General features: G+C 45.4%; 1 protein-coding gene across 1 annotated transcript in view; it reads left to right on the top strand.

Moving 5' to 3' along the window:
* The window catches only part of VSTM4 (V-set and transmembrane domain containing 4), a 91,429-nt gene that overhangs the window by 3,273 nt on the left and 60,188 nt on the right, over nucleotides 1-27,968 (top strand). The window contains exons 2-3 of the mRNA XM_032266843.1: nucleotides 3,507-3,908; nucleotides 24,521-24,589. Of these exons, the coding sequence (XP_032122734.1) occupies nucleotides 3,507-3,908; nucleotides 24,521-24,589 (471 nt within the window). The remainder of the gene's footprint in view (nucleotides 1-3,506; nucleotides 3,909-24,520; nucleotides 24,590-27,968) is intronic.

The raw sequence follows: 27,968 nt of genomic DNA, 5'->3' as shown, positions 1-27,968 counted from the left end.
CATCCCTCTGTTTGTATCAGTCTCTCTCTTTTTTTTTTTTTAAATCAGTTTTGTTATATTCCTTCTTCTAGAAGTGGCCTTGGGGACCCTGATTGGGGTAGGGAATGCCTTCTGAGGCCCATATGTTGGCAGGGGTGGCTGTCGGGCCATAGTGGGGTACAGTTCACCAGGATGCACTGACCTTTCCATTTCCATCCTATATGGGGTCCCTTCTGCCTCAGGGCCTTTGCAGAGATGGAGCTCCCTCCTTGGAAGATCACTCCTTGTTACTACCTTGAACTTTAATTCATTAACTCCAACTGAGTCATCAGCTGAAGCTCACATCCCCAGAGTCCCTTTCCTGACCCCAAAGTCTAGATCAGGATCTTGCCATGATTTTCTTAAACACTGCACTTTTTCTCTGTGGCACGTGACACTGTAGTTATATTCTCCCATGTCTTTTCTTCAATGAATGGCTGCCTTACCCACTGGACTCCCTGCTGTACAGAGTTGGGAATGTTGTCTTTTTCTTCACAATATGTCTGCTGCATGAGGCTTAAGCTGGAAGAAGCAGGAGCTGTGAGTGGAGAGGTACATGGGGAGGGGGACAGTGGGTCCACCTCCCACCTCAATTCTCCGTAACACAGGATCACAAACAAGAAGTTAATTTCTTCTTTGAGTCAGAGTGACTTTGGCTGTCCTTCCTAGGCCAGGAGAGGGAGGAACTGCCCTGCCTGTCTGCCTCCTTCTGGTGGAGGAGGGGGAGAGTGGCACCATCGGGTCCTGCCTGGTGGCTGGCATGGCCTGTGATTGCTCAGGCTGCCCCTCTGACGTGCTGGGCTTGCAGGGACTGTCATTCAGACTGACATCCAGAGGGAAGAGCCTGGGCTTCTGGGGACCCTGAACCCTGTCTTCTACCTTTGGACGTTGGTGAACCTGCTTCCCATCGTCCTGTCCTCTGATTGCCGTTGGTGTTCCCTCTGCTGAGCCCTGTGGTCCTGATAACTGCAGGGGGAGATAACGGACTCCCTTTCTCTTACTATTGAAATAAATACCCAACTGAGTCATATTTGCCAGCCCCTGGGTGCCCTACCTGCATTCCCTGTCCTCCCTCCTGCCTCGCCCCATCTCACAGTTGCTTGGATACATGTGCCACCTTTGCTGGGTTTGAGGCAGCGATCTCCAGGGCTGGGGAGGAGAAGAATGTTACTGAATGCACCAGCTTTGCTGAGAAGGCTCGTCACAGGCACATGGATCCCACAACCTGAACGGCTTGTGTCCTCCAGCAAAGCCTTCAGACTTGGTGGGGTCTGTGGCCATCACAGTTCCAACCATGCCACCTACCTCCTGGTGTGAAGGTGGCAGGTAGAGGGCTGGATTAGTGTGCTTAGGCTGTGGTAACAGTACCACAGGCTGAGGGACTTACACAACAGAAATGTATTGTCACATTTTGGAATCCAGAAATCCAAGACCAAGGCGCCAGCAGGGTTGGTTTCTCCTGAGGCTTCTCTCCTTGGCTTGCAGATGCCTTCTTCTCCCTGTGCCTTCACATTGCTTCGCTCTGCGCCCCTGTGTCCTCCCTCATCTCTTCTTATAAAGACCATTGATACTAGATGAGGGCCCACCTTAATGACTTTATTTTAACTTAATTACTCCTTTAAAGACTCCGTCTGCAAATACAGTCCCATTCTTATGTCCTGGGGCTAAAGCTTCCACAAACGAATTTTGGGAGGACACAATTCAACCCATAACCAAGGTCTTTGTACTTTGGTGGAAGAAACAGAGGCTTGTGTCATTTGTAAAAGAATATGGGCAAAATGAAGGCAGGGAGATGTGCCGATAGAGAAACAAAGAGGGCTCATCCTGGGAGGCTAGAGTGTAGTCCTTTCCCTTTCCTGGGAGCTCCTGACCCTATCCTGAGCCGCAGAAGTGGAAGGGTTACTAGCTTGCCTCCAGGATGGAATCTGGCCTCCCATGGGGACTGGAGCACTTGGCACGTCCTTCTGGTTTCAGTCACTATATATAATCCCTCCTCCTTGTAGTGTTAATAGGAGGAGCCTGGGGCGTGGGGTCCCAGCTGCACTCTCATCCCACCCATCTTGTTTCAATTTCCTGCCTTCCTCAGCTCTCCTGGCCTCCACTGGGGAGCTCTTGGGGGCGGGATGGGGCTGGACTTCAGTTCTGGAAGTCAGCTGCCACATCTTTGCTGCTCTCTGCCCGCCCAACCCCTGGCAGCTGTTGGAGCCGGGTCAGCCGGTGTCCCCAGCTGCTGCATTCCTCACCAGGGAGCTCCTGCCATGAGAGCTGTGTGGACTTCACACAGGGCTTCAGCAGTGAGGAAGAAATGCCTTCCGACTAATTTAACATGGCCTATGGGCCAGGTGCCACCAGGTGGGCAAGATGCAGGGGAAATGGTGGGGCCAATTCCTCTTCTTTTGCCTTGCAGGAGGGTCTTCTAATGACAGCGGGATTGCTACCAGAGTGGGTCTCTCCTTTGGCTACACGTTAGTCTGCGGCCCTAAGTATCTCCCAGGCTGGCTTTGTCCTGCATCACTGTAGACATAGAGCTCAAACCCATTTAGCGGAGAGTCCAGCTGAACCTTAACCCTTTTCTTCTGAGCTCACTTCCATATATATCAAAGGCTTTGGTGTTTTAATCACAGGCTAGACCTGTGAATGGAACTATGTATGACAAAAGGGACTTTATGGGTGTGATGATGTCAAGATTCATGGAATTACCCTTGAGTATCCGGTGGGCTAGTGCTTGTCTTCTGAGAGATGAGAAAGAAAATTAAGGGAAAATTAACCCTCAAATTCATCTGTCTTGAGGTGTTCAGTTATTAGATCAATAGTGGAAGCTGTATAGGAGGATTTGCCTGGATTTTTACGATGAAGAATAGTTTTCATCTACCAGCCTTCTCCAACCCTCGGCAAAGGCCGCCTGCTTGCAGCCTCATAGCCTCCTTGTCAAATGTGCACATCTTGCTTGATCTGTTTTTCCTCTTTCCTCCTTGCTTCCCTGCAGCACTGCCCAGGGGTCCGCCCTGCCCCAGGGCGACTCCCCACCCACAGCGTATCTGATCAGGCCAGGGACAAAACATTAAAGCAGGCTGGGGGGTGAAGTGTGGGGAGTGGTGGGGAGTGGTGGGGGATCAGATGTGGGCTGGACATTTTTAAGAAATTCCAAAAATTAAATCTTTTACGTGAAATCTGAATTCTAAAGATCCAGCAACTAATTACAAAATTTTGAAAAATACTTCTGGGTTACTAGGTCATTGTTTAGCATCTCACATGGACAGGGTGGTCCCATAGATGAGACAGCGGGGGCCCACAGAGGCTCACCCCCAGAAAAGCCCCTCCTCTGGAGAGGCGAGGGACCGCCTGCCTCTGTGGCTAGGCAGGGCATTATGTCTGCAAAGTCCAGGACGCCCAGTGCGTGGAGGCATTTCCCGGCTTCTGGACTGTGGACTGTCCACAGAGGGACCTGGGGCTCTCCTCATCCTCTCTTCTCCCTTTTTCCTCTGCAGAGGTCTGTGCAGCCCTCAATGTCACTGTGTCCCCGGGGCCCGTGGTTGACTACCTGGAGGGGGAGAATGCCACTCTCTTCTGCCACGTCTCCCAGAAGAGGCGGAAGGACAGCTTGCTGGCTGTGCGCTGGTTCTTTGCACGCTCCGCCAACTCCCAGGAGGTCTTGATGGTGAAGATGACCAAGCTCCGGGTCGTGCAGTACTATGGGAATTTCAGCCGCAGCGCCAACCGGCAGAGGCTGCGCCTGCTGGAGGAGAAGCGGGGGGTGCTCTACAGGCTCTCTGTGTTGACACTGCAGCCCTCAGACCAAGGGCATTATGTCTGCAAAATCCAGGAAATCAGCAAGCACAGGAACAAGTGGACGGCCTGGTCCAACGGCTCCTCAGCCACGGAAATGAGAGGTAAGGGTCCCGTCTCCCTGGGGAGAAGCAGTGGGGGGGCAGGACCCCTTCTGCAGCCACCACCCAGGGGCGCCCGGGTTGGCTCTGTTGCACTAGAGCATATCTTGTGGGCCTCTGTTGGCCACAGACATGAGTCATGCCATGGGGTGAGGGGAAATCTTGACCTGGACACTGGCTAACGTGCTGTGTAGACACAGAAGTGAGAACAGAAAGGACCACAGGCCTGGCCCAGCATGGCCCAGCCCACCCTCTGGGCAAATCCGCTTAAGTGTCTGAAGTTGCCCTGGCTGTGTGCCGTCAAGGGTCAACAAAGCTGGACCCTGGTCAAAGGGGTCAGGGTAGATTTTATTCAGCAGTAGCTATTGCAGTAGAGAAGAGAGGCTGGAATGAACTGGATTCAACTCTGATTTGTGCAGATGTGACTGGTTGTTTTCAAAGGAGAATGAGTGAGGGTGGGCGTGAGTGAGGACTCAGTAGAGTCAAAGAAGTGTGAGTAGAGTCAAAGCAGTAGTGGCGGTGTTTGGCTCATGTGGAACCCATCTGGGCTTGCTAAGGTTCTTATGCAAATTTGGCTTCTACTTTCCCACAGAGATGGGGAGACGAGGGTTTTGTCTTCAGGTGTTGGCTGGAACAAGCAGTAACTGCTTTTGGCAGCCTTGAGTTTTCTCAGGCAGACACTTTCAGAAGGTCATCCCTGGCATAGGCGTACAGCCTTGAGCTATTCGAAACTATGTTAGTGTTTGTTGGAGTCACTAGACCAAGGTTGAGGCTTAGTCAACAAAAGGCCCCGAGGATCCTGGCTGTAGTTTGGCTAAGGAGAGCATCTATGTCAGTGCTCAGCCTCCCACCCAGGTCCATGCAGGCTTGATGGCTTTGGCTGGGGGGGCCGGGCCCCCATGGAGAGGCATGCGTTGGGAAGTCTTGCTGTGAGTCATCAGGCCTAGTAGTAGGGCAAGCTAATTGCCCAGTGGAACTGATCCAAGCTTAAGCAAGAGCTCGCCAAGAAATTCATGACGAAGTGGGCAGAGGACCACGGGTAGCCCTCCCTTCCTGAAGACAGATAGGAGGGATGGGCAGCGTTTCTGGAACATCTCAGCTACCAAGCGCCATATTTTGGGGCTATCGTTTTTTAATGACCAATGTTTCTGTTCAGGAAGACAACTCTGGCAATTTTAGTAAGACTTTCTGTTGTGCACTAAATGATGCCTTTGATTGCTTTGAAATTGAATTTAGTTTGGCACAAGATCAAGAGGATCACAAAGCACAGCTGATAGTCTCAAATACGAAAAAGGGTCTAATTTTACTGTACACATATAGCATAATATTCAAGGCCTTAGTGATGTTGTTTTGATAAGCTTTTTTAAAGGACAAAACTTAGTTGTGAAAAGTATTTTTAGTGTCTTATATAAATAAGGGACATGGAATAAAATAATTTATATAGAGATTCTTTACAGTAGTTCAATGTTACTTGTCTTTGGAGTTTGCTTGTTGTAATGTTCATAAGCACAGAATGATATATTAACTAGAATGTGCAATTTTCACCCTGCCAAACAAAATATTTAAAAAGGTTTGCTGCCTTCAGGTAAGCACAGTCATGTAGCTTGTTGGTCAATCTGAATCTCATTTCAGTGAGTGAAACTGGGTTCAGTTCTCATTTGTTTGAGAACTTGCTCCAAATACATGAGGTAGTTTTTAAGACTTCACTGGATATAAGGATCTCTTCCCCCTTCTTCTCTTGCTCTCTTGCTCCCCCACTTTCCTGCCCTGGTCCTCTCCTCCTCAGCTCCCCTTCCCTTCTTCCTCTTTCCTCTCTCTCTCTCTTTCTCCCTCTGCCTTTCTCTCCCTCTGTCTGTCTCTCTGTCTCTGTCTCCCTGTCCCTTTATTCTTCTGTCTTTCTCTTTGTCTCTCGGTCTCTCTCTGTGTCTCTCCCTGTCTTTCCATCTCTCTGTCTCTCTCTCCCTCTGTGTCTCTCTGTCTCTCTCTCCCTCCCTCTCTCTGTGTGTGTCTCTGTCTGTCTGTCTCTCCCTCTGTGTCTCTCTGTGTCTTTGTCTTTCTCCCTCTGTGTCTCTCTGTCTCTGTCTCTCTCCCTCTGTTTCTCTGTCACTCTTTCTGTCTTTTCTTCTCTCTCTCTGTGTCTATCTGTGTCTCTGTATCTCTTCCTCTTTCTCTGTGTGTGTGTGTCTCTGTCTCTCTCCCTCTGTGTCTCTCTATATATACATATATCTCTTTATTTCTCTGTCTCTCTCCACTTCTCTCACCCACCCCTCTCTGACCTCTCACCTGGAAGTGGTTCTACCCTCTCAGCAGAGCTCTGCCTCCCTTGCCATGTCTGCTCTGCCTCAGCCCCTCTGCAGGGCTATGATTTGCTGATGGAAAGATTCAAAACTTAGGAAGAAATGACCATACCTTCTAGAACATTCTATGTAGGCCTCCAGGGGACTGTTCCAAGGCGGTTGAGGAAGGGTAACTGCAAGGAAATGACCTGAAACCAGACAGGCTATTTGGGTTGGAGCATGTTCACCCTAGGCTGGGACTATGTGGATCCTTGGCTGCCTATTCTTCCTGGGCAGGGTCAGGAGAGGCCCATGGCTTCAGCCTCCCAGAACACCTTTCTCAGGGCCCTGGGCCTTGTTCCTCTCCAAGGACCTTATTTTCCTAAATCTCTACCTTTTTTTTTTTTTTTTGAGACAGAGTCTCCTCACTCTGTCGCCCAGGCTGGAGTGCAGTGGTGCCATCTGGGCTCACCGCAACCTCTGCCTCCCAACTTCAAGCAATTCTCCTGCTTTAGCCTCCTGAGTAGCTGGGATTATAGACATGTACCACCACACCCAGCTCATTTTTGTATTTTCAGTAGAGATGGGGTTTCTCCATGTTGGCCAAGCTGGTGTCGAACTTGTGACCTCAGGTGATCCACCCGCCTTGGCCTCCCAAAGCTCTGGGTTTATAGATGTGAGCCACCTTATATAGAAAACAAAAACAAAGAACAACAAGGATGAGAAGTTCTGTGGGCACATACCTTTGGGTTGGAGTATCAAACGGGATCTCTCAGGGGGGTTTGGGAGTGCCCCCCACTCCAGGTCCGTGGTCTCTTTTCTAATCTGCTCATGTTACCTCCCTCCTTTCAACAGGAGTCTGCAGCCATCCAGCAGAGGGGAACTTTTCTTGGGACTTCCCTTCTAATACTACCCCACCTTTGCCCTTCACCACAGACGTGGTCTCCTTCCTGCAGAGTTCTTGATGTGAGATAAAATTGCTTGTCTTTCACTGTAAACTCCCAGAAAGAAAGGCTGGTGCCTGGTCTCTCCTCATCTCCCTATTGTGGGCAACTTGCCCAGCACAGGGAGGGTGACTCGTGATGATGTATTTAAGAATGACTCCCGGCACAGAGAAGAGCCATAGGAGTGTTGACTTTTATTATCTGTCCTGATTTCCATATGTTGGTTGTTTTCTATTGCAGAAGTAATATATTGTAATATAGTTCAATTATAGAAAACATGGAAAAATACTGAAAGGGTTTAAAGAAGAAAATAAAAATGACTTACCATATCTCTACTCAGGCACAATTTAACATTTCAGTGCAAATCCTTTCAGGCATTTTATGCAAATATAAATTTAAAATCTAATTTCAATCTTACTGTAAAGAGTGCTCTGTGACTGGCTTTTCTGATATTACTAAATAGTGTGCACATTTTCCCTTGTTAAATATGCTTCCAAAACATAATTTTAATGATGGAATCGTGTTCTGTCATGCAGATGGGCCACAATTTAACTTCCAACATATTGTTACTGGACATTTAAAGCTGCTCTAAATCCTTGCCAATAAATCTCCATGACCTTAGCATAAAGTCCTGGAAATAAAATTGCCAGGTCCAAAGATCTACCGAATTTAAATATGGACACAATTTCAAGAAGTGAATTGACCTCTAAAATAGTTTGCATATTTATACTCCCACCAGCATTGAAAATGCCTTTTCCCATGAATTGGTTTACATAAGAGCTACCAATATTATGTGGTTAATTTTACGTGTTGAGTAGGCTAAATGATGCCCAGATAGCTGGTAAAACATTATTTCTGGGTGCATTGGTTCTATTTCTCTGACAGCCTTATATACTTTTTGAGGATGATGATAACAGTGAATGCCTGCAACAGTGCCTGGTAAAAAATTGACCCTCAATACATACTTGATGAATGCACAAAATGTTCTTTGTCAAGTGGCATTAGCACCTGTTGCTGTAGATGACCTTGAAGTAGGCATGACTTGGTGGATGTAGTCACCCTCTCTGGGATGCCTCACCTCTTTTTCCCTTGACCTATTCCAATCATACATATTTTTTGGGTTCCTAGATCCATCTTTCCTCTTCCATCAATGCCTTCTTTGGGTGAGGGCTCTCCCACTGGTGATGTCTTGTAGCTTCTGTTTTTAGCACTGTAGGCACAACATTATGTAGTCATACCATTGTTTTTCAAGCTGCTGTGGCACAGGGATAATGTCAAAAATATTATATGTAAAAGAGTCAGCTGGGTGTGGTGGCTCATGCCTATAATTCCAGCACTTTGGGATGCTGAGGTGGGCGGATCACGAGTCAGGAATTTGAGACCAGCCTGGCCAACGTGGTGAAACCCCATTTCGACAAAAATACAAAAATTAGCCGGGCGTGGTGGTGGGTGCCTGTATTCCCAACTACTCAGGAGGCTGAGGCAGAAGAATCACTTGAACCCAGGAGGTGGAGGTTGCAGTGAGCTGAGATTATGCCATTGCACTCCAGCCTGGGTGACAGAGCGAGACTCCGTCTCAAACAAAACAAAACAAAATAGCCAATCAATGCAAAAACTAAAATGTGCAAGTATCTTTCTCCCACACACAACTTAATATCCCCAGTTCCACTCCCATCCCCAGAGATAATCATTGTCAATAATTTGGCTTAGATCTTTCAAATCTTTTTCCTATTGACATTCACACACACACACACACACACACACACACACACACATACACACACTTGTATTTTAACAATAGTGCATGTATTGCTTTATAAGTGTTGTAGATATTACATGTATTAGTTTGTAACTTACATGATAATATAGTAAGACAATACCAAACTGCATTCAATTATTCCCGCAGTGATAGACACTTAGGGATCTTCCAGTATTTCACCAACATAAACAGTGCTTCTGTGAAATCCTTGTACATCTTTCCAAATACATCTGTTAGATTCCTGGAAAGGGAATTGCTGGCCTAAGGGTAAGCATATTTAACATTTTTATAGACAATGCCAAAATGCTATTGCTGAAAAGACTTTACAAATGTATACTCTATCATTGCATGATAACATCTATTTCCCTGAAGCCTCTTTAACAATCAATATTATTAATCTTTTCCATTATTTATCACAATGATGGGAAAAATATTTCATTGTTGTTTTAATTTCAATTATTATATTCAATACGATACAGTGCAATTTAATTTCTGTTGTTGTATTCAATTATTAGTGAGGTTGAGCATCTCTTCATATGTTTAGACATGGTTTGCTTATTTATTCTGTGAATTGCCTGGCTATAACCTTAATAATTGGGTTGCTGTCCTTTTTTATATATGTGTATGTGTGTGTGTGTTGAGTGTGTATAGGTATGATTATTAATTTTTTAGCTGTTATATATGGTATAAAACTTTCTTTCTCTTTGTTGGTTTTCTTTCCACTTTGTTTATGTTTTCTTTTGCCATTTAGATATTTCACATTTCAAGATATTTATTTATTCAAATTTGATATTTTTTCCTTTGCGGCATTCTTTTCCAGTGGAATTTATATGGAAGTGTAATTTACATTCAGTAAATTGCACATGGTATTTTGGTTTTGTATTGAATCCTGGAAAGGATCCCTGCCCCAAGCTTATACAAATGTTTTCCATATTTTTCTCTAATATTTTTAATGATTAAAAGAAAGCTTTACTCCTTTATCTCTTTGGAATCTGTTTTTTTATATAAGGTATATAGTAGCTAATTTATTTTTTCTTTACAAAAGGCTAAAATGTTATCCCTACACTGTCTGTTGAAGAAGTATTTTTCTAGCTTGAAATGTCACATTTTTTAAAGCTAAATCCCTATGTTTAAATGAAAAATTTGTACATTTTACCAAATAGCACTATTTTAGTTATAGAATAGATCAAATATCCTCATTTTTAAAATTATCTTAGCTATTCTTATATATTTAGTTTTCTTTAAGATGATCTTGAGGATCAACTTACCTAGTTATGTAAAAATTATGTTGGGGTTTAACTGGGATTTCATTAGCTTATTATACTACTTTGTTGTGGGTGTATACATCTTAGATATCTTTATGATTTTGAATGTTCCTATCCAATAACTTGTTGCATTCATTTATGTAGTCAGGGTGTTTTTTTTTTAAATGTCTTTCAGTACAATTTTTTTTTCACATGACTCTTCGATATTTTTATTATGCTTTCTTCTAGGTATTTTATAATTGTAATTAGGATATACTATCTCCTGCTGTGCACAAACATATACATGCAGCTTTTAAATTGGTATTGCTGGTGTATAGAAAAGTTTCACTTTTCTTGAGTTATATTTGGCAACATAATGGGTTAACTTATTATTTTGGATGTGGTGTTTCTCAGTTGCATTTCAGTGGTGTCTGTGAATTCGTATCTCATTATTTTCCTACCGTATTGCATTGGCCAGTACTTTAGAGATACTGAGCCGTCTACCTGTGCCCTTTTTGTATGACACTACTGTGAGGTGACCTGCCATTTGGGTTTTTATCTTGACCACATCTTTCTACCTAGCCCACATGACTACTATTAGAGACTATCAGTTGCCTTATTAAAAGCCAGCTTTGAGGCAACCATGGCTTTTTCATGATCTCCACTAGTAAACCTATCACAAAAGCAACTGGGATTGCCCTGACAATATCTCTTAGGAATTTATCCTTCCCTCTCTCCCTCCCTCTCTCCTTCCCTCCCTCCCTTCCTCCCTCCCTTCCTCCCTCCCTCTCTCCCTTTCTCCCTCCTTCCTTCTTTTCTTCCTTCCTTTCTTTCTTCTTTTTTTTTTTGACTTGAGACAGAATCTGACCCTGTCTCCCAGGCTGGAGTGCAGTGGCACGATCTCGGCTCACTGCAACCTCCTCATCCTGGGTTCAAGCGATTCTCTTGCCTCACCGCCACCACACCCAGATAATTTTTTGTATTTTTAGTAGAGATGGGGTTTCCTCATGTTGGCCAGGCTGGTCTGAAACTCTTGACTTCAGGTGATCCACCGGCCTCAGCCTCCCAAAGTGTTGGGATTACAGGCATGAGCCACTGTGCCCTGTCTCCTTTTTTAATTTCTTAAAACCCTCATTTAAAAATCCATTCCAGAAACCTGTCAGAGATAGATGAAAAGTCCACTAGCCTATAGTTTTTATAACTTATCTCTCTCTCTTTTGTTTTCCCAGCAAGCGAAACACTTACATGCCTCTAGCCATGTGACTCCTTTTCTATTTTCCAGGTTTTCTTGCTTTTCCTTAACTGGAGTTTTTTCTGACCTGTGAGTGGTCATCACTTAAGAAAGGTGAGGCATTCTTCTCTGAGGAGGGAAGGGATGGGAATGTGGTGAGGCAGCCCGCTGGCTGCAAAAGGTCATTACTGGGAAGGCCCACCTGTTGGGATGCTGAATAGGGTAAACCTGTGGATATTACTGGGGTGCCATGGCCATATTGTCATGAATGCTGATTAAAATCTCTCAACTTGGGGACTGAAATTGTTTATCCATATTACAGTGGAATCAAGTCTTTGACCACAACACCAGTCTATATCACTTGGACTTTCATTTATTTCTCTGAGTGGGAAAGAAAGGGGTGCAGACACAGGGGCGCTGGGATTGCCTATAATCTGCAGCCTGCGGCATTCATGCTGCACCCCTAAGATGGCTGTCCACAACAAAGTCCAATCTGTGAGTCACGTGCTTGAAAAATGCTTTATGAATGTCATGCAAAATAAAAAATCAGAAGGAAAAAATCCAAGGCCAATCCAAATAACCAGTCCACCCTAGTATCTGCAGTGGTCTCTGCTTACTTTGCTCTATGTATTTTTCATTTTACCCAAAATCTGGGTACACCCTTGAGCATTCGTGTATGGTGATTTAAAAAATATATAAATTGTTGGAAAAAATATACATGAATAAATGAACTCCTGGAGGCGCTTCTGAAAGTGTTTGGCTATGAAGTACATGCTGTATTAATTTTGAGCAGGGCGTAAGCTGCCTTTATGTTTTATTGTGCAAATTGTTAAAGTATGGTAGAGAATTAGGGATTTTGAAGCATCTGGAAATGTTAAGTGGGGTTCATCTGCAAACCAGGTATGTGGAAGATTGAGGGTGGAGCTCCTTGGTGTACCAAGGGTTCCTGTTGTCGTCATGGGGCACAAAATGATACAACAGAAGTGAAGAATGAAAGGGAGAGAATCTCCAGAGGACAGTGGAGCCATGCCTGGCTTATTTCACAGAATCTCATGCCAGATGAACTTGTTGATGTGGTTTTTATTACCCAATGGTAAAAGAACAGGCAAAGAAAAAGACGCAGTGTCTCCATTTGCCTGTGCCATGTGACGATTTCACTGGGTGAGGAATCCTGCTTAGAGAGAAAATGGATTGAAAAGTCCTAGGTGACACGTGGCACTGGAACCCCCTGGAGAGGTTTCTCATGGAAATCATGAGGGTGAATGTTAGGTTTGATTTCCTTTGATTGTTTTATCAATGACATTGAGAAAGGAGCCCACATTACCCTAATGAACTTTACAGAAAATGCAAAACTGGGAAATGTTCTTAACGTCAGCGAGAAATAAAACATAATAAAAACTATTCCAGAGCGGTAAGAAATATAGGCAGGAAATAACAAAATGAAATTCAATTTGAAAAATGGCACAGCAATACATGTGGGGAAAACAAATCTCAAGCATTGCTGGATAGGAACCGGGGGGCCGGGAGGCTCTCTCTGCGAGAAGATTCGGAGTGATAACAGCAGTGAGTCAGCCGTGCATTTGCAACTTGAGACCGCAGCTCAGCAGCTGGTGTTGTTTCCGTCCGCATACAAATTCGACCTGGAGCCCCTGAGAAGGAGGTGATTGTGTCATAGGTACTACACTGGTGAGACCCTAACCGGGACTTCACAGTCAGCTTTGGGAACCTCATTTCCAGGCAGATAGATTTAAGCTAGAGAACAGTGGTAAATGTGATGAGGAAATGAGCAGCCACTTCAGAGACAGGATCTGTTCTATGGAGGAAGCTTTCCTCGGCTCAGTGAAGAAATTGCATCCGAAAATAGTATGGGTGATGATGTCCAGCAGCTCTAGGTGGATTCATTTATCCCTTCACTCAGTGTGTGTGTTATCAAACACCTGCTGCGTGCCAGGCTGTTGCAATAATGGAGACCCAGAAACATATGGGTGGATCCGGCTATAGGAGTGGCAGATACACAAACACATGGGGTCTTGCAGTGTGAGTACAGGGGTCAGGATGCACACAGGGCACTGTGGGAACACACCAGAGGGTCCTTTAAGAGCCAAGGGAGAGGGCGATTCTGGAGATGATCTTAGTGGCTTATGTGGGGGCAGCACAGACGACCAAGGGGACAGGCACTGCAGCTCATGCCAGGGCTTTGGGGAGGACCCCGCCATAGGCCCGGAAGCTCACGAAGCAGTCTAAGCTTGTTGAACGTTGGCTGCTTGGTGCATGGTTCTGGGGGGAGTCAGATTAGAGGAGGAGGAGGAAGTGGGGTCTTTTGTAGTTGCCCAAGCTTGAAATGATGGAGGACTAACTTTGGCAGTAGGAATGAGGAGATATTAAGAGGTCAGATGAGAAGTCTTACTGATTGACTGGATGTGAATGATGGAGGGAGCTTTGAGATGACACCCAGGGGTCTAACTCAGTAAACATGTGTAGCAGCTTTTCACTCATTCATCATGAGCAGGCCAGATGCAGGTGTAGCCTCACTGCAGGTGACACTGATGAAGTGAAGTGCATAATAATGCCTTGTCCAGCCCCAAGGCTGGTGGGGAAGGCTGAGGCGTGAGGGCTGTGTGCTGAGCACTGTGGGGGCATAGCAAGGCTGAAGTGGGCAGCACAAGGAAAATGGGATGAGAATTGAGGGAGCATGAGTAGAGGGTTGGGGTGATTTCAACAGGGAGAGGAACTGCTCAGCCAGGTCTCCTTCTCTCCAAGGGGTGGCTTATTTACATTGGGGGTGTCCACGGCATACCGAATTGGAACTCGTTTCATACCTGACAGGTATCCTAGCCTAGTGTTAGGATTCCCAAATGCTCTTGGTTCTTGATGACCTTAGGCCAGAGAACAAAATAAAAATAAGAATACACATAAACAAACAAAGACCAGTTAACAGTTTTGCTTAAGTACTTGGTTCACAATTTTATGTAAATATTGAGATGCAGACAACTTGTTCTTGTCCTCTTCAGGGGAAACTCCAAAGTCACCTTTGAAATGAGGTGATGATTTCATATTTTAAGGGGCCAAAATTTCTCATGTAAGTGAAAAGTAGTATATAGCTAGTTATGGTAAATATCTTTTCAAAAAATGGTACTTCCTAAAGAAAAGCGATTTGCTTTGCCCTGTGTTGCACAGTCTGTGTCTGCCCATATCTATCCTGCACTCTCAGTGCTGCTGGGGCACTTGCTGTGCCTCGGGCCTGCCCTTGAGAACTTCAGCCACTGTCTTCCTGTTCCTCACACGTCCAGGGCCTGATTGTCCCTCTACGTACCCTTGACCCTTTGTCCCCAAGTCCAAGTCATTGCTGTTTGTGTTCTGTCCTTTCTTTACCTTCCTTTGCTCCCCAAGCTTTGGGAGTCTCCCCACCTTTGTGCCTCCTCCATCGTGCTTGACATCCTGTCACCTCTAGACATTTCTCCCTAGGGCATGGATCTGGGTTGGTTACTCTCAGTAAGTGCAGATTCTGTAGACTTGCTTAACAGGAAGAGGTCCCCAGTGGGTATGGGGGGGGTATGCTTGCTTCTTCAGGTGCTGCCTGGAGAGATTCCAAGATGAAGCCTGAGTGTCCAAGGGGCTCCTGGTGAAAGATGGGCCCCAGCTGCAGTCCCCAGTGCCATGTGTTGTAAGGTCCCCATGGAAAGTGTTGAGACAGGTTTGCAGGGCCGTAGCCTGAGTTCACTTCATGGGAGCGTGTGCTGCTGGTGTTCACAGGAGTGATGTGGTCATTCATTGGAGGCTCCTACTCTTAGGGAGGCCACAGCTTTGATCTCCAAGGCCTCAAAAAACATGATCTTCAATGGCTTTCCAACCTAACCCTACAACCCACAGATTCAGAAGCAGTCTGACATTCTGGGCCAAAATAAATCTTCCTGATTTTAGATGGAGAAGTCTTTATCAGCAGTGAAAATGCTAATAATAGAAGCAATTTGCAAGGGCTGTCTCCTGCAGTTTAATTGTAATTTACTTTAAACCCAAATAGTGTATTTTAACAAGCCAAATTGTGATTTAAGATTGTTTAAGTAAGGGTTAAATGTGGAGAGTGGACAAAGCAAATGGAAAAAGCTCTTCATCACCCTAAAAGTATTTGGGTTCAAAGATTAAATTATAATATGATTTCTCATCTGACTGTTTAACCCCAAAATGTGAGAGGAAATTTAATAATTAGATCTGAAGTTACTACCACAGGGAATTGATACTTCAAGTTTTAGTGGAAGAAATTAATGAAATAATTCCTTTTTCTCTGGAGACACAGAACAGATAATTAGGAATGAGATTTACTAAACATTTAGGGCTCCTGGTTAATTAAGCAAGCACACATCATGGTGTTTAAAGTGTCAACAGGTCCAGACACTCAAAGGGATCAAATTGACAACCAGAGTGTAATTTAAACACCACTTTAAACAATTCTTCTTTGTACCTGCCCTCATTCCAACTTCCATGGTCTCGGAAGAGTTTAGATTAAAAACTTAGCTTCACGGACATTCACAATGCCCCATTTTATGAGCTTGTCATACCATGCCTTGCCCAAAGAGAGGTGCAGATGGAGATGTTTGATGCCTGCCCTTCTGGGGCCCTAGCCTCACAATGTAGGGGAGAAGCCGTGGTGTAGATATGGTTATAGATATAATAGACGTGATGGAGGTAGCAAACAGAGAGTGTGAAAGGGCCAGACGAGAGGGTGAGGCTGACATGGGAGTAAGGGAGATGAGGACACATGGATCGCTGGGCCATAGGAGGTCACAGGGAGGATGTGGGACTTTGCTTGCACCCCAGGAGAGCTTCAGCAGACAGCCATGGGCCATGCTGTTTCAGGAGAGATAAGAGCCTATTCAAAAGTGTTGCAAGAAGCCATACAGGCACGCAAAAGTAACTCCATGGACTTAGATGCATGTTTGCAGCTGGTGGGGGACTTGGGTGGGCAGCAACAAGAGGCAAGGTTGGAAGGATGGACCCGGCCAGGGACCTTGGTGCCAGGGACATTGCCAGAGCGTTTTGAAATGCACCCTCACATGTTACGTGGTGCATATGCACAGAAGTGGCCCAATGATGATTTTTTAGAAGTAGGAGTGAATGAGTGATCCAAACTCTGGTACCAGGGAAAATGGCAACTAGGAGTGGAAGGGAGTAACAAGTGCTTAGATAACCCTGTCCTGGACTTGTGTGTGTAGAGGACCAGTGACCAAGCCCTCGGTTTCAGTATTTCCTAGCTTCTCACTGGGGACATAAAGATGGCTTTTGTGTCTGTAGCTCCTTCACCTTCAGGAAGCAGACTCTTTTCCGACGGCCTTGCCATGGGAAGTCTATTTCATTTTTTCCCTTTGTTTGCCCTTTTGCTTTATTTTCTGGCATTTGTCTTGGACTGAATGCAGTAGAAAAGGGCAGCATACACTAGACAAAGCTGGGGCTTCACTGTTTCTCATTGGTTGCCGCCTGCAGGTCACTCAGAGGTTCTACTGACATATATGGCTTTATTCGAGCCCCAGGGGAGACTGCCTTTGACCTAAGTCTTGGAGAGGCAAGGGAGAAAGGAAGCAATAGGCCAGCGCCTGAGAACAGGAACAGAGAAGGTTTCTGTGTCTCTCTGGGGCTGCCGTTGCCGTCCCCAAGAATGTTGATCCAGTTATAAACAGTAGAGACACAGCCACATTTTAAGAGCTTTTTCCTTGGGAACCATCACATCTATCATTGAATAAGAAGGGAGAGTTAGCTGACTACATTGAATTTGAATTTGGGACAAAGGTGCATCCATCCTTGAATAAGAAGGGAGAGTGAACTGACTACATTGAATTTGAATTTGGGACAAAGGTGTTGGCTCACCTTTGTTTTATTTAAGGATCCTTTTTTCTGCATACTTCACATCACCATCCTCTTCCAGTCCCTTTACATTTTCCTCGCCTATTAATTAACCTGTGTAAGACGCTGCCTGAGGGAACTGGGGTGGGGTGGTGCTTGCTCTCTCCTGGTGCTAATTTGCAAGGTCTACTTGCCAGGGATCAGGCTCCTAAACTGCCGCTTCCTTTCAACTCGAGGTAACTTAAGAATCATCCTGTTTGAGAAGAATCACTTTCTGGTTAGGAATTATCTTCAGACTTTCTGCCTCCATCCTGTAAGAAACTAAACTCCCAGAGGCCATAAAACAAATCATGACAGGCACAAAGCCTGCAACTCCAAGGCCAGAATTTCATGGAGAAATCCACCTCGGCAGCCAGGTGTGCTAGTACATTCCCACTGCTTCTGAGGCTCCAGGGAAAGGATCGTTGCTGGGCACGGTGGGGCCCCCTGACCCTGGCCCCTCTCCTAGCCTTCCGGAAAGTAATGATGTCATGGTCCTGGTAAGGTAGCCTTATCCCATCTGTACCACGTTTATTTCATTCATTCATTAAGAGTAAGCCTGTCATCACCGAGGCTCCTGAAACCCCAGTGGGTGTGTGTTACAGGGTGCTCTCTTAGTTTGTCATCTATAGGCAGCTTGTGTTAACTCACTCAGTGAGACACTCCACCTTGTCTCGAGGACAGAGGGCTTTCTGTATCCCTTCTGTATACTGGGTTCTTGCTCTGATGTACTGAAAAAACCAGATCACCCATGGGCTTGGAGAATGAGTGCTAAATTTCATTGAATGGAAATAGCTCTCAGCCAATGGAAGAGACAGAAGGGAGATGGTTTCTTCCTGGAGCTGGGCTGCTTGGTGGCCTCAGCTCTCTTCTGACTGCCCCCGACTCTCTTCTGACTTCCCAGCCGAACTCTGCCAAACTCCGCCTGGTCCCACAGGGGACTCAGTGTTTTTATAGGCCCAGGATGGGAATGTGGTAGGCCAGGTTGGTCTTGGGAAATGCAACATTTGGGCAGGAAATCCTTGTCCTCACCTAGGTCCTTGGGGGTGGAGTCCTAGCCAGGGACCACACCCTCCTCTACCCAGCACTTCCCTTCCCCTCTTCCTCATTATTGAAAGCAACCATGCTCTTCCTTTCCTTGCACTCCCCTATCACTTTGTAGATAACACTACTGTGGTAGAGTCACTCCTTATATCCTTATTACTTTTGTTTTCCCTAGGTTAAATTGAAGAGGCATTGGTTTAGTTTTGAGTTCTAGTCCCTGTCCTGGATTGGACAGGACAGCACAGGAGAAGGCTTCAGCCAGCCTGGTCAGGGTAGGCACAGAAAGGGAAGGCGTGTCTCCTGAGCCTGGCTGCCCACCTTCCCTGCACCCTGGCCCCTGCTCCCTGCTGCTTCCTTCTTCCCCTTGGCCTGCCAGGGCCCCTCCACTTTCTCTCCATTGAATCCTGCATTCTGGAAGGCTTTCTGTGTCAGAAATGTGCACCTGACTTTGGATATAACCTAGAGTTGCAATTTAAACTTCGCTAATTGTAAGATTTTTTGTTAAAGGAATTAGGGGCACCAGTGGGAGAGAATTTCAGGAGAAATGGAGCCTTCCCAGGACCTCTCAGAATTTTTGGTCATCGCTTCTGTGGGTGAGTGATGTCAGTCTAGACATGCTTCTAGACAAAGGATGTCAGTGTCCTCAGTGAATGGCAGACCCTGAAAGAACCAGAGGCCCCTTGGCACCCAGAGGGCATTGTCACAGGGTCTTGGTGTGAACTCACCTGTGAAACCTACCCTTCCCAGGGAAGTTGACAGGACATTCTTTCCAAGGTAGCAATTAGGGCTCTCAGTTTTCACACCTCTCTGAGTGATGGTTTCCCCCAGGTCCCATCAGAGGGGACTTGACTGAGGCTCTTTCTTTCCAGCCTGCTTCCTCTAGACATGTGGCTGATAGAATCGGTTTGTCTCAGTGCTTATGGGCTGCATTCTTCCATACTGTTTGATCCTGCGGTCACTTTCTTCAACAGAGGGCAGTGACATGATGGATTTCACAACTTGTCTCTTATGAGATTTTTGTCCTATTCTGTGCTCCTAGGGGGTCCCCAGAATGGCCCATAGCTCCGTCATCTGGGCCACTGCCTCACCGGAAACTCTCATGGGCTCTGCCCATTGGGTGCCAGGGTTCCAAGGCAGTAACAAAGCAGTCAGTAGTCAGCTGACAATTTAGCTTCTGAGTGCTCATCACCCCTCCCTCCACTGTGAGATATGAATCATCAGACAGACATAAAACCCACTTTAGTTCCGATACAACTGTTCTCAGATAGCTGAGGCCGAACTGGGCTTGGCACTGAGGCCGAACTTGGCACTGAGGCCGAACTGGACTTCCTTCTGCTTCCCTGAGCAGTTGTCCTGCTTGTCCCCCTCTCCCTACTCCCCACCCCAGCAGGGGGACTAGAGGCCTGCATGCCATGGGAGGAGGAGGTCAGGGTCCTTGGACTGTCCACTTCATGGTCTCCCTGGACATGGATGGATGGGGAAGGAGTGTGCACAGGAGCAGCCACAGGTGGGGCTCCATGAGAAGCAGGGCTGGTGTCACTCCCAGCAGCTGGGGTGATGAGACTGTTCCAAGGGGCCCCACAGCATCTGCCTCCATGCCAGCTATTTCTGGAAGACCAGTTTCAGAGCATGGGGCAGGACAGAGGCTACTTGGAAGAAGTTCTACACCACATTCCTCTCACCCAGAGGGGAGCTGTGGTAAGAAGCTCACCTGGATCAGGAGCTTTTTCTTGCCCACCAGGGATGAGGGAGGTGGTGAATGCAGACAGGAGGGCAGAGAGTCAGGCAGTGTCATTCAACCCTGCTCCTTCCTGGGGAGAGATGGAAGTCCCATCCTCCCCATCATGAAAACCCGAGCTCAGAGCAGCAGGGTCCACCATTCGGACCTTATAGGACCATCAGCTCACTCACCGACTGACTGTCATGCACTTGCTTTCCTCTTTGGGGGATTAGGCTGGGCACTCCTTTAATCATGAGCAGCTGTCAGGAGGGCAGGACTTCCATTCCCCTGAGCTGGTGCATAGGAAGAGTCAGCAGATTGGTACAAGAGACTGTTATCATCTTCTTTCCATTTGTCTGGGAGTCCAGCTAGATCCCAAAGTGAGGCCAGTACGGCAGAATGGGATAGATTGATTACCTCTTGTTTAAGGCTCTCCAGCCTGCTGATTGCTAAACTTATTGGAAACTGCTACAAAAGTGCTCTTCCATCAAGAGATTTGCATTTTATTTCTACAAGTCTTTGAGCAACATTAGTAACCTGTGGTTGGAACATTTGCCACTTGTTCTTCAGTCTTGCAAAATGTTTTCTCAAAACACTCCATCCTTTTCAAGTCTGTCTGCCCTGCTGGGGCCTCTTCCATGCCACACTTGAAGGTTGACTAAGGTGAATGTATATTAGCCTCTCACAGCTGTGCTGAGGAGGGCATCGCGATTGTGGAGTCAGGAGACCTGCTGATTGTCCACTGCTCAGCCCTTGCTGTTGGCCTGGCTGCATGCCACAGCTCTGCTTCCTCATAGTCTGTGGACTCAGATCCCTGGCTTGACAAGGTATCAAATTCACTTTGATATAGCACAGGATTAGCAGCTGCAACAAGATACTTATGCAGAACCTTAGGAAAATTCCCAAAGCTCTGGCAGCATTCATGTAAAAATTTTTCTTTCTTGTAGGAACAAGTAAGATTAGGACTGGTGCTGCTAATCATCAGATGCCAAAGTTGCTGCACCATTCTGTGAAATATCTGCACTGGGTGCGGCAGGGAATGAGAAGCATCCAGTGATTCCTTGTGTAGAGCCCCATTAGTTTAGAATCCCAGCTTGTTAGCTCTTTCAACATGTGTGTCCATAAATAGATTAGGGAGAGCTTGTTGTCTTCTATCCTAGTTAAGGGAAAGAGAACTGTATTTGAATTAAATCAAGGACCCACAATTTCTGACACTGAAAGGTGATAAAAACAGCCTGAAGGCACCTGCTGGTTAGAATGGTGGCAGCTCATGGGAGCTGTAGAGATTTAGACACAAGGACAGGGAACCCTTTTGTTGGCCACTTGGACAATTGAAGAGTCACCCCCTGAGGCAAAAAGCTGACAACAAAGGATCCTCCTGAGGTGTTGGAGGAAGGGTGGGGTGGGGGAGAGGTTAAAGTAGTGAATAAAACAGGTAAAAGACCCTGTACTTAGCTAGTATCCTTGTGGATATGGGCTCACTAGGTCTCAGGCACTGTTCTGAGCACTTCACACACATGAATCCCTTTAACCCCTGCACCTACTTCCACATGGGCACTTCTCATTATCCCCATTTTACAAATGGGTAAACTAAGGCACAGGAAAATTAAGTGACTTATCCAAGGGTATACAACTAGCAAGTGGCAATTGAGTCTTTCAACCCTGTGAGCATGTGTGTCCCAAACTTTAAAAGGCATACATTTCACCCTGGGGATCTGGGCTTAAAAACAGATTCTGATTCAGTAGATCCAGCGTGGGGCCTGCCATTCTGCATTTCTGAGGGGCTACCAGGTGACACTGATGCTGCTGACCCATGGACCACGTGTGGGGTGGTAAGGGTCCGGACCATGATGGGTGTCCTTGGCCTCCTGGAAACCAAGCTCCTTGGAGATATATGGGTATTGTTCATCTCCGTGTTGTCTTCATCAGGACCTTCTTATCCTCATCTAGGCTTGATTAGCTGAAGCCATGGAAACCCAGCCAAGCTGATTCAGGAGGGGAGCGGGCATAGCCTAAGGGTGCAGAGCTCGTGGAATGCAAGAAGAATAAGCACAACACACCAGGCCTTGTGGGGCCCAGAGTGCCATTGAGCTCTGGTCTCTCACCTTCCCTCTGCTATGCGGGTTCCAGCCTCTGCTCCATTCTGCTCACCTGTTTTCCAGCATGGTCACCCACAAAATCCACTGGCTCTTTCAGGCCCAGGGCTCACAATAACCACATGCACTCTGTTTCTTATTTTGAGTGCTTGAAGGGGGAATCTGGCAGTCAGTAGATTACAGGGTCTATAGTATTGAGCAGGTAGGGGAGGTTGAGTGTGATAGACTCATTGTCTGTTAGATCACATGCAAGGTCAGATAATCACTAAGAGCTCCTTCCTGGATACTCAGATTGCTTCCTTTGGGAGAGAGCCAGAAAAGAAATAGATAATTCATATATTTACCAACTACCTATCAGCTGCCAGGTAATGTACCCAATGATAAGGATACAGAGGTAGAAGATATAGCCACCGCTTTTAAAATAATTTAAATTCTAATGGCAAAGGAGTTCTATGATCAAGGCAAACTCACACCAGAGCAAAGCTCTCCTGAGAACAATTAGGAAAGCTGAAATAAAATCTATCAGCACTCTGCTTTCTGAATCACATATCTACATTTCATAAATATGTTTGTATTATATAATTACTGAATTATGTACTTGCATATATATCCAGCTATCTTAACTGTTCTCTGAAGGACTAGATAGGTAGGTAGATCACAGAGAAAAGCAGCAAAGTGAGCCCAATTGCTCCGATGTTGAACTCTAAGAAACTCATTCATACTTAAGTAGTGCTTGAGAGAAGCTATGCAGAAAGTGACAACAGAATGTTTAGGAGGTGAGTGAGTTTTTGGTAATCCTAACAGTGAGATAAAAATTGGGAGGTTGTGGTAAATACCCCAGGTTTTTTACTGGGGAACGCTGAAAGACTGAATGAACCCCAACTAAAGGCAAATCAGAAATACACTAGATTCTATAAAAGCTGAAACTCAGCCTCTCAACAGTTCAAACCCTGATTAAAGTGACCATCCCCCTACTCTAACTTCCTGTTGGGAAACCAAAATTTTATCTAGAGCCTCCATGATTTTCTATAGACAATATCTGGCATTCAATTAGACAAAAGTTATCAGGCATTCCAAGGAAGATCCAGAGCAAAACAGATAATAGAAAGGAGTCTCTGGGTAGTGCAGATATGAAAGTTTATCAAGCATAGGTATTAAAATGGTGTGACTGATATGGTCATAGAATTAGATGATAAGCTAGAGAAATTCCTGAAAGAACTGGGATATCTGCAAAAGAAACCAATAATATAGAACTGAATAGAACTGAATAAAAATAATACATGAAATTAAGAACTTAATAGAAGGGTTGTACAGAAGGTTAAACACAGATGAAGAGAAAATTAATGATTTGGAAGATCTATCAATAGGAAATGTCCAGTGAAAGGCCCAGAGAGACAAAAGGAAGGAAAATTCAGAATTGAAATCATGACAATAATAACACAAAAGTTTGTGGGAGAGGCAGTAAATTAAGTTTAAGTTCTAGGCCATCTTTGCTATATATTTCTTGCCTCTTGAACTTATTCAATCTCTATTCAATTCTGGTCCTAGATTCTCTTGTCTAGAGCTCTTCATTGTGGTAACCCCTGACCACATGTGACTATATAAAGTTAAATTAATTAAACTTAAAGTAAAAATTCAGTTCTTTGGTAAGACTGGCTACATTTCAAGTATTCAGTAGCCACATGTGTCCAGTGGCTGCTGTATTGAACAGTGCAGATATAGAATGTTTCAATCACTTCAGAAGGTTCTATTGAATAATAATCTCATTCCCTGATAATTTACATTTTTCATCAGTTTATTTTCTAGATCTTTACCTATGATGATGTTATCCCTGTGCATGGAATCATTTCATGGGTCCAGACTCCTTAATGTGAAGTTCAAAGTTTCACAGAGTATAACTCAATTCTGTTTTCCTGCCTATTGAAAGCAGGCAAAGTGAATTCAGTGATCCACCATTACCTGAAAGAAGATATAATGTTCTCAAAATTAGGTGCCTGTGGCTCTGTTTTGCATGGCAAATGGTACTCAGAGCACTAACCTTGAGTCATCCCATGACTTCAGGCTCCTCTATCCAGGAATGCTGGGACAAGTATACTACATTTTAGAAAGACTCCCACTAAAATAAATCATGTATTAACTCTTGGGTTTCCCACTGGGAACTTCTTATTCTTCAAGTCTGCGGGGCAAGCGGGGCTTTTACTGAACTGCATTCTTGCCTTTTACTGGCTTTTAAACATGGACAACTGACTTCACCTCTCCTGTGCCCCAGATTTCCTGGCTGTTAGGTAAAGTCCTTGCGCTCCTCCCTAACATGTGAGTTTTGACAACTAAATGTGGTTTTGCAAATGTAGAAATTGAATGTAAGTGTTGTGTGTACTACATGACATTATTTTTTTCATGCTGTGCTGTTTCTTTTTTGTCTTTCAGTCATTTCCCTGAAAGCTTCTGAAGAGTCATCCTTTGAGAAAAAAAAAGAGGCTTGGGCATTTTTTGAAGGTAAAGCTTGTATATTTTTTTATGATAAGATGTAGCCTCACTTTTAGACAATAGGAAGGAAATAGAATATCAAGAAAGGACCCTAACTTCTTAGTTTCTAAGTTGTTTTCATTCTAAACTTACTCAAAGTAAGATGTAAATCCCTGACAGTATCAGCCCACAGTTTTGAAAGAGTAAAAATTAAAACACCAGTCCACATAATTTCTGTTTGTTTGTTTTGTTTTGTTTTGCTTCAGAATTCCTACTCTCAGGTGATATTAGGGAGAAATCTTCAGATATATAAAAATCATAAGTACCTCCACTGTGACTACATTTTATTTCAGGTTGCTTAAGGAATTTGGGGTTCTACAAACAGTTTGCAAACCTTAACCCAGTAATTTTCAACCCATGCCAGAATCACTTATGAAGTGTTAAGAACATTAATGCCTGGGCCACATCTCTAGAGATTCTGATTTAGGTGGAAGTTGTTAAAAGCTCCCCAGATGATTGCATCATGCAGCCAAGCTGAGAACCATGGCCTTGGAACGGTGGTTTCCAAAGTATGATTGCAGACCAGCAGCATATGCATTACCTGGGAGCTTGTTCCAAATGCACATGGCTGTGCCCTGCCTCAGCTTACAGAATCAGAAGCTTTGGGGACAGTGCCCAAGAGATCCAGGGTTTAACAAGACATCCAGGTGATTCTGATGCACATGCAGGTTTGGGCCTTAGGGCAGGGGTTCTCAACAGCGGGTGACTTTTGCTTCTCCAGGGGACAGTTGCCAATGTCTGGATGTATCTTTGGTTGCCACAGATGTTGGGGGTGCTACTGGCATCTAGTGATAGGGGCCAAGGATGATGCTAATCCTACAATGCACAATATAGTTGGCTCCAAATAGCCAGAGTGCTGAGGTTGGAAAACCCTGCCTTGGAGTAAGGAGAGTTCAGAGAAATTATTATCATAAAGTGGGTAAGGATTATGATCCTAAGGAATGAAAGACTGTACTTTGTGAGTTCTCTGGCAGAGCCTTGGATCAGTGAAAGGCTGGTTAATGTTCAAAAGTGGTCAGGAACTCTGTAAAGATAATGTCTGGTGAAGGCACAGCATTTATTGATGAGGAACGATCTAGCCAAAAGTATCTAAGGAGATGCATGTCTTCGGGCCTCACCGTCCCCCCTTGCTAACCCAGTGGGTGGTCTGGCAGAAGGAGGGCCAGCCTTAGGGGGAAAGTATTTGCTTTCAAGCCCACCCCTTCCAATCTCTATAAAGCAGTGGACAGAAACACGCTCTGTCTTAGGAAAAATGTAACTTTCATTGTAAACATCATTTGCAAACCATAAGGTGTCCCCCACATAGCCTCTAGGAGTAGTTGTTTAGTTTTGTAGTCATGAATATTTTGTTTATGAGATTGCACTTTACCCCAACAATGATTTTTTGTATTCCTTGACATTTCTCTGCATTTTCGTAGCTGCCTTTTTCTTTATTTGATGACTGTCTCCTAGCAAAATAATGCTCATTTCCCTCACTCAGCCTCTCATTAAGAGAATGCTTACTCATTGGCAAAGAGATGAAAAAGTGCTTTACTTCTCATGGAGTGAAGCAGTAGTAAGGGCAAGGTTTACGTTTCTCCTGAGGCAACCACATTGATGTTTGCCCCTGTCTCTGGATCTGCCCTGTGACCAGGCAGTGTGATGGGTGGCGGTATAGAGAGGGCCTGGCTGCCACAGGGGTAGATCACTAGGCATCTATATATCATCAGATGCACCAGAATCTCTGGGGGAGACTCTGGGCTCCAGCCCCTGAGGTTCTGGTTATAACCTTAGGGAGGGGTCAAAGAACTTGCAGGGCCACAGGTGATTCCTATGCAAGTGATCTGAGGACCATACTTTGAATACCATGGTGCAAAAACAAGACTATATTTGAAAATATTGTGGCATTTAAACCCAACATACCCCTCAGCATAATCAGCATTTCTAAAACCCTTTGTATAATTAACAGTATCCCATAATTCATGTGCAGCTATAGAATGTCAGGGTTCCTCCCGACCTAACTCTCTACATGAAATCTGTAGCCATTATGTGCTCTCTCCTCAACAGAGCGAATCAGGCCTCATCCAAAAGCAGAATGGGCATTCTCACTATGTATAGTGCCTGCCTCAGAGCAGCTGTTTCCAAAGCAATCTTTTCCTGTGATTTCGGCAGTGGCGGCGGCAGCAGCAGCAGCATCTCCATGCTTTGCTTTTTTAACCCAGCCATTGCTTTGGCGAGGTTAGAGGTACAGTTGAAACTCCCTGGCGTATAATCCCAGGCCTTTTGCCCTTTTGTTCCTGGACGGGAGAGCTGCAGTAGGAGTTGTGGATGGATATCCATTCTCCTGGGGTTTAGTTCGTCCTGGCTGTGAGCCAACTGCACAAAAGAGGCATTGATTGCCTCTTTTTTGTTTGTGAGATGCTAAAGTGAGTCAAAATCCCTTGGGACTATTGCTCAGGTATTTCACCCTGAGCAAGATGGTATTACAGGCTAAATTAAAAAATAGAAGTACATAGCCTTATGTCCCAAACTGCCATCTCCTGACTTTTCCATTTGCCCTGGAAATGTACAAGACTGAAACTGATTTTCTTGATTCAGAAGGCAGGGGAGAGTGGGGTTCCTGGACTCTGCTGAGGGGCGCTGGGGTCACTCTTTTTCAAAGCAGCACTGAATACCCTTGCAGGGATCAGGGTTGCTGGGCAACAGGTGCCATCTGCCTAGCTCTGGCTTAGTGGGACTGTTTGGGAGGGCAGGAGCTGGCACACTGACATTGTGCACCCTGGTCTTGGCCTCTCTCTGCATGGGCGGCTGCTTCAGCCTGCCAACCCTGCCATCTGCTTCAGGGAGGCCTGGGCATTTTCTGCATGGTGGCTTGCAGTTGAGTCTAAAATTGACAGTGGTGCCTTTGGAAGTTCAAAGGCAAAAGACAAAACTGCAAATGAGTTCAGAGAAAGGGAGTATAACATGATTTTCAGAATTACTGTGGGTGTGCAGGTATTTGTGTTTTCTTTTGTTGTTGCTGCTGCAATTTTGGCTCACTGCAACCCCCGCCTTCCAAGTTCAAGCGATTCTCCTGCCTCAGCCTCCTGAGTAGCTGGCATTATAGGCGTATGCCACCATGCCCAGCAAATTTTTGTATTTTTAGTAGAGTTGGGGTTTCATCATATTGACCAGGCTGGTCTCGAACTTCCCAACCTCAGCTGATCGGCCCGCCTCAGCCTCCCAAAGTGTTGGGATTACAGGCACGAGGCACTGCATTCGACCAGATGTGATATTTTAAAAGCAAACTTCAAATTTGATTAATTGCACGTATTTTGTTAAACTCAAGCCTTTGTTGAAAGGTCTGGCTTCAACTTTTCAACAAGCATTA

This window comes from Sapajus apella, unplaced genomic scaffold, assembly GCF_009761245.1.
Source record: "Sapajus apella isolate SASKATOON/1434 unplaced genomic scaffold, GSC_monkey_1.0 scaffold161, whole genome shotgun sequence".
In the NCBI taxonomy this organism is placed as follows: domain Eukaryota; kingdom Metazoa; phylum Chordata; class Mammalia; order Primates; family Cebidae; genus Sapajus; species Sapajus apella.
Note: the sequence above shows the minus strand (reverse complement) of the source record. Positions and strands in the feature narration are given on the sequence as shown.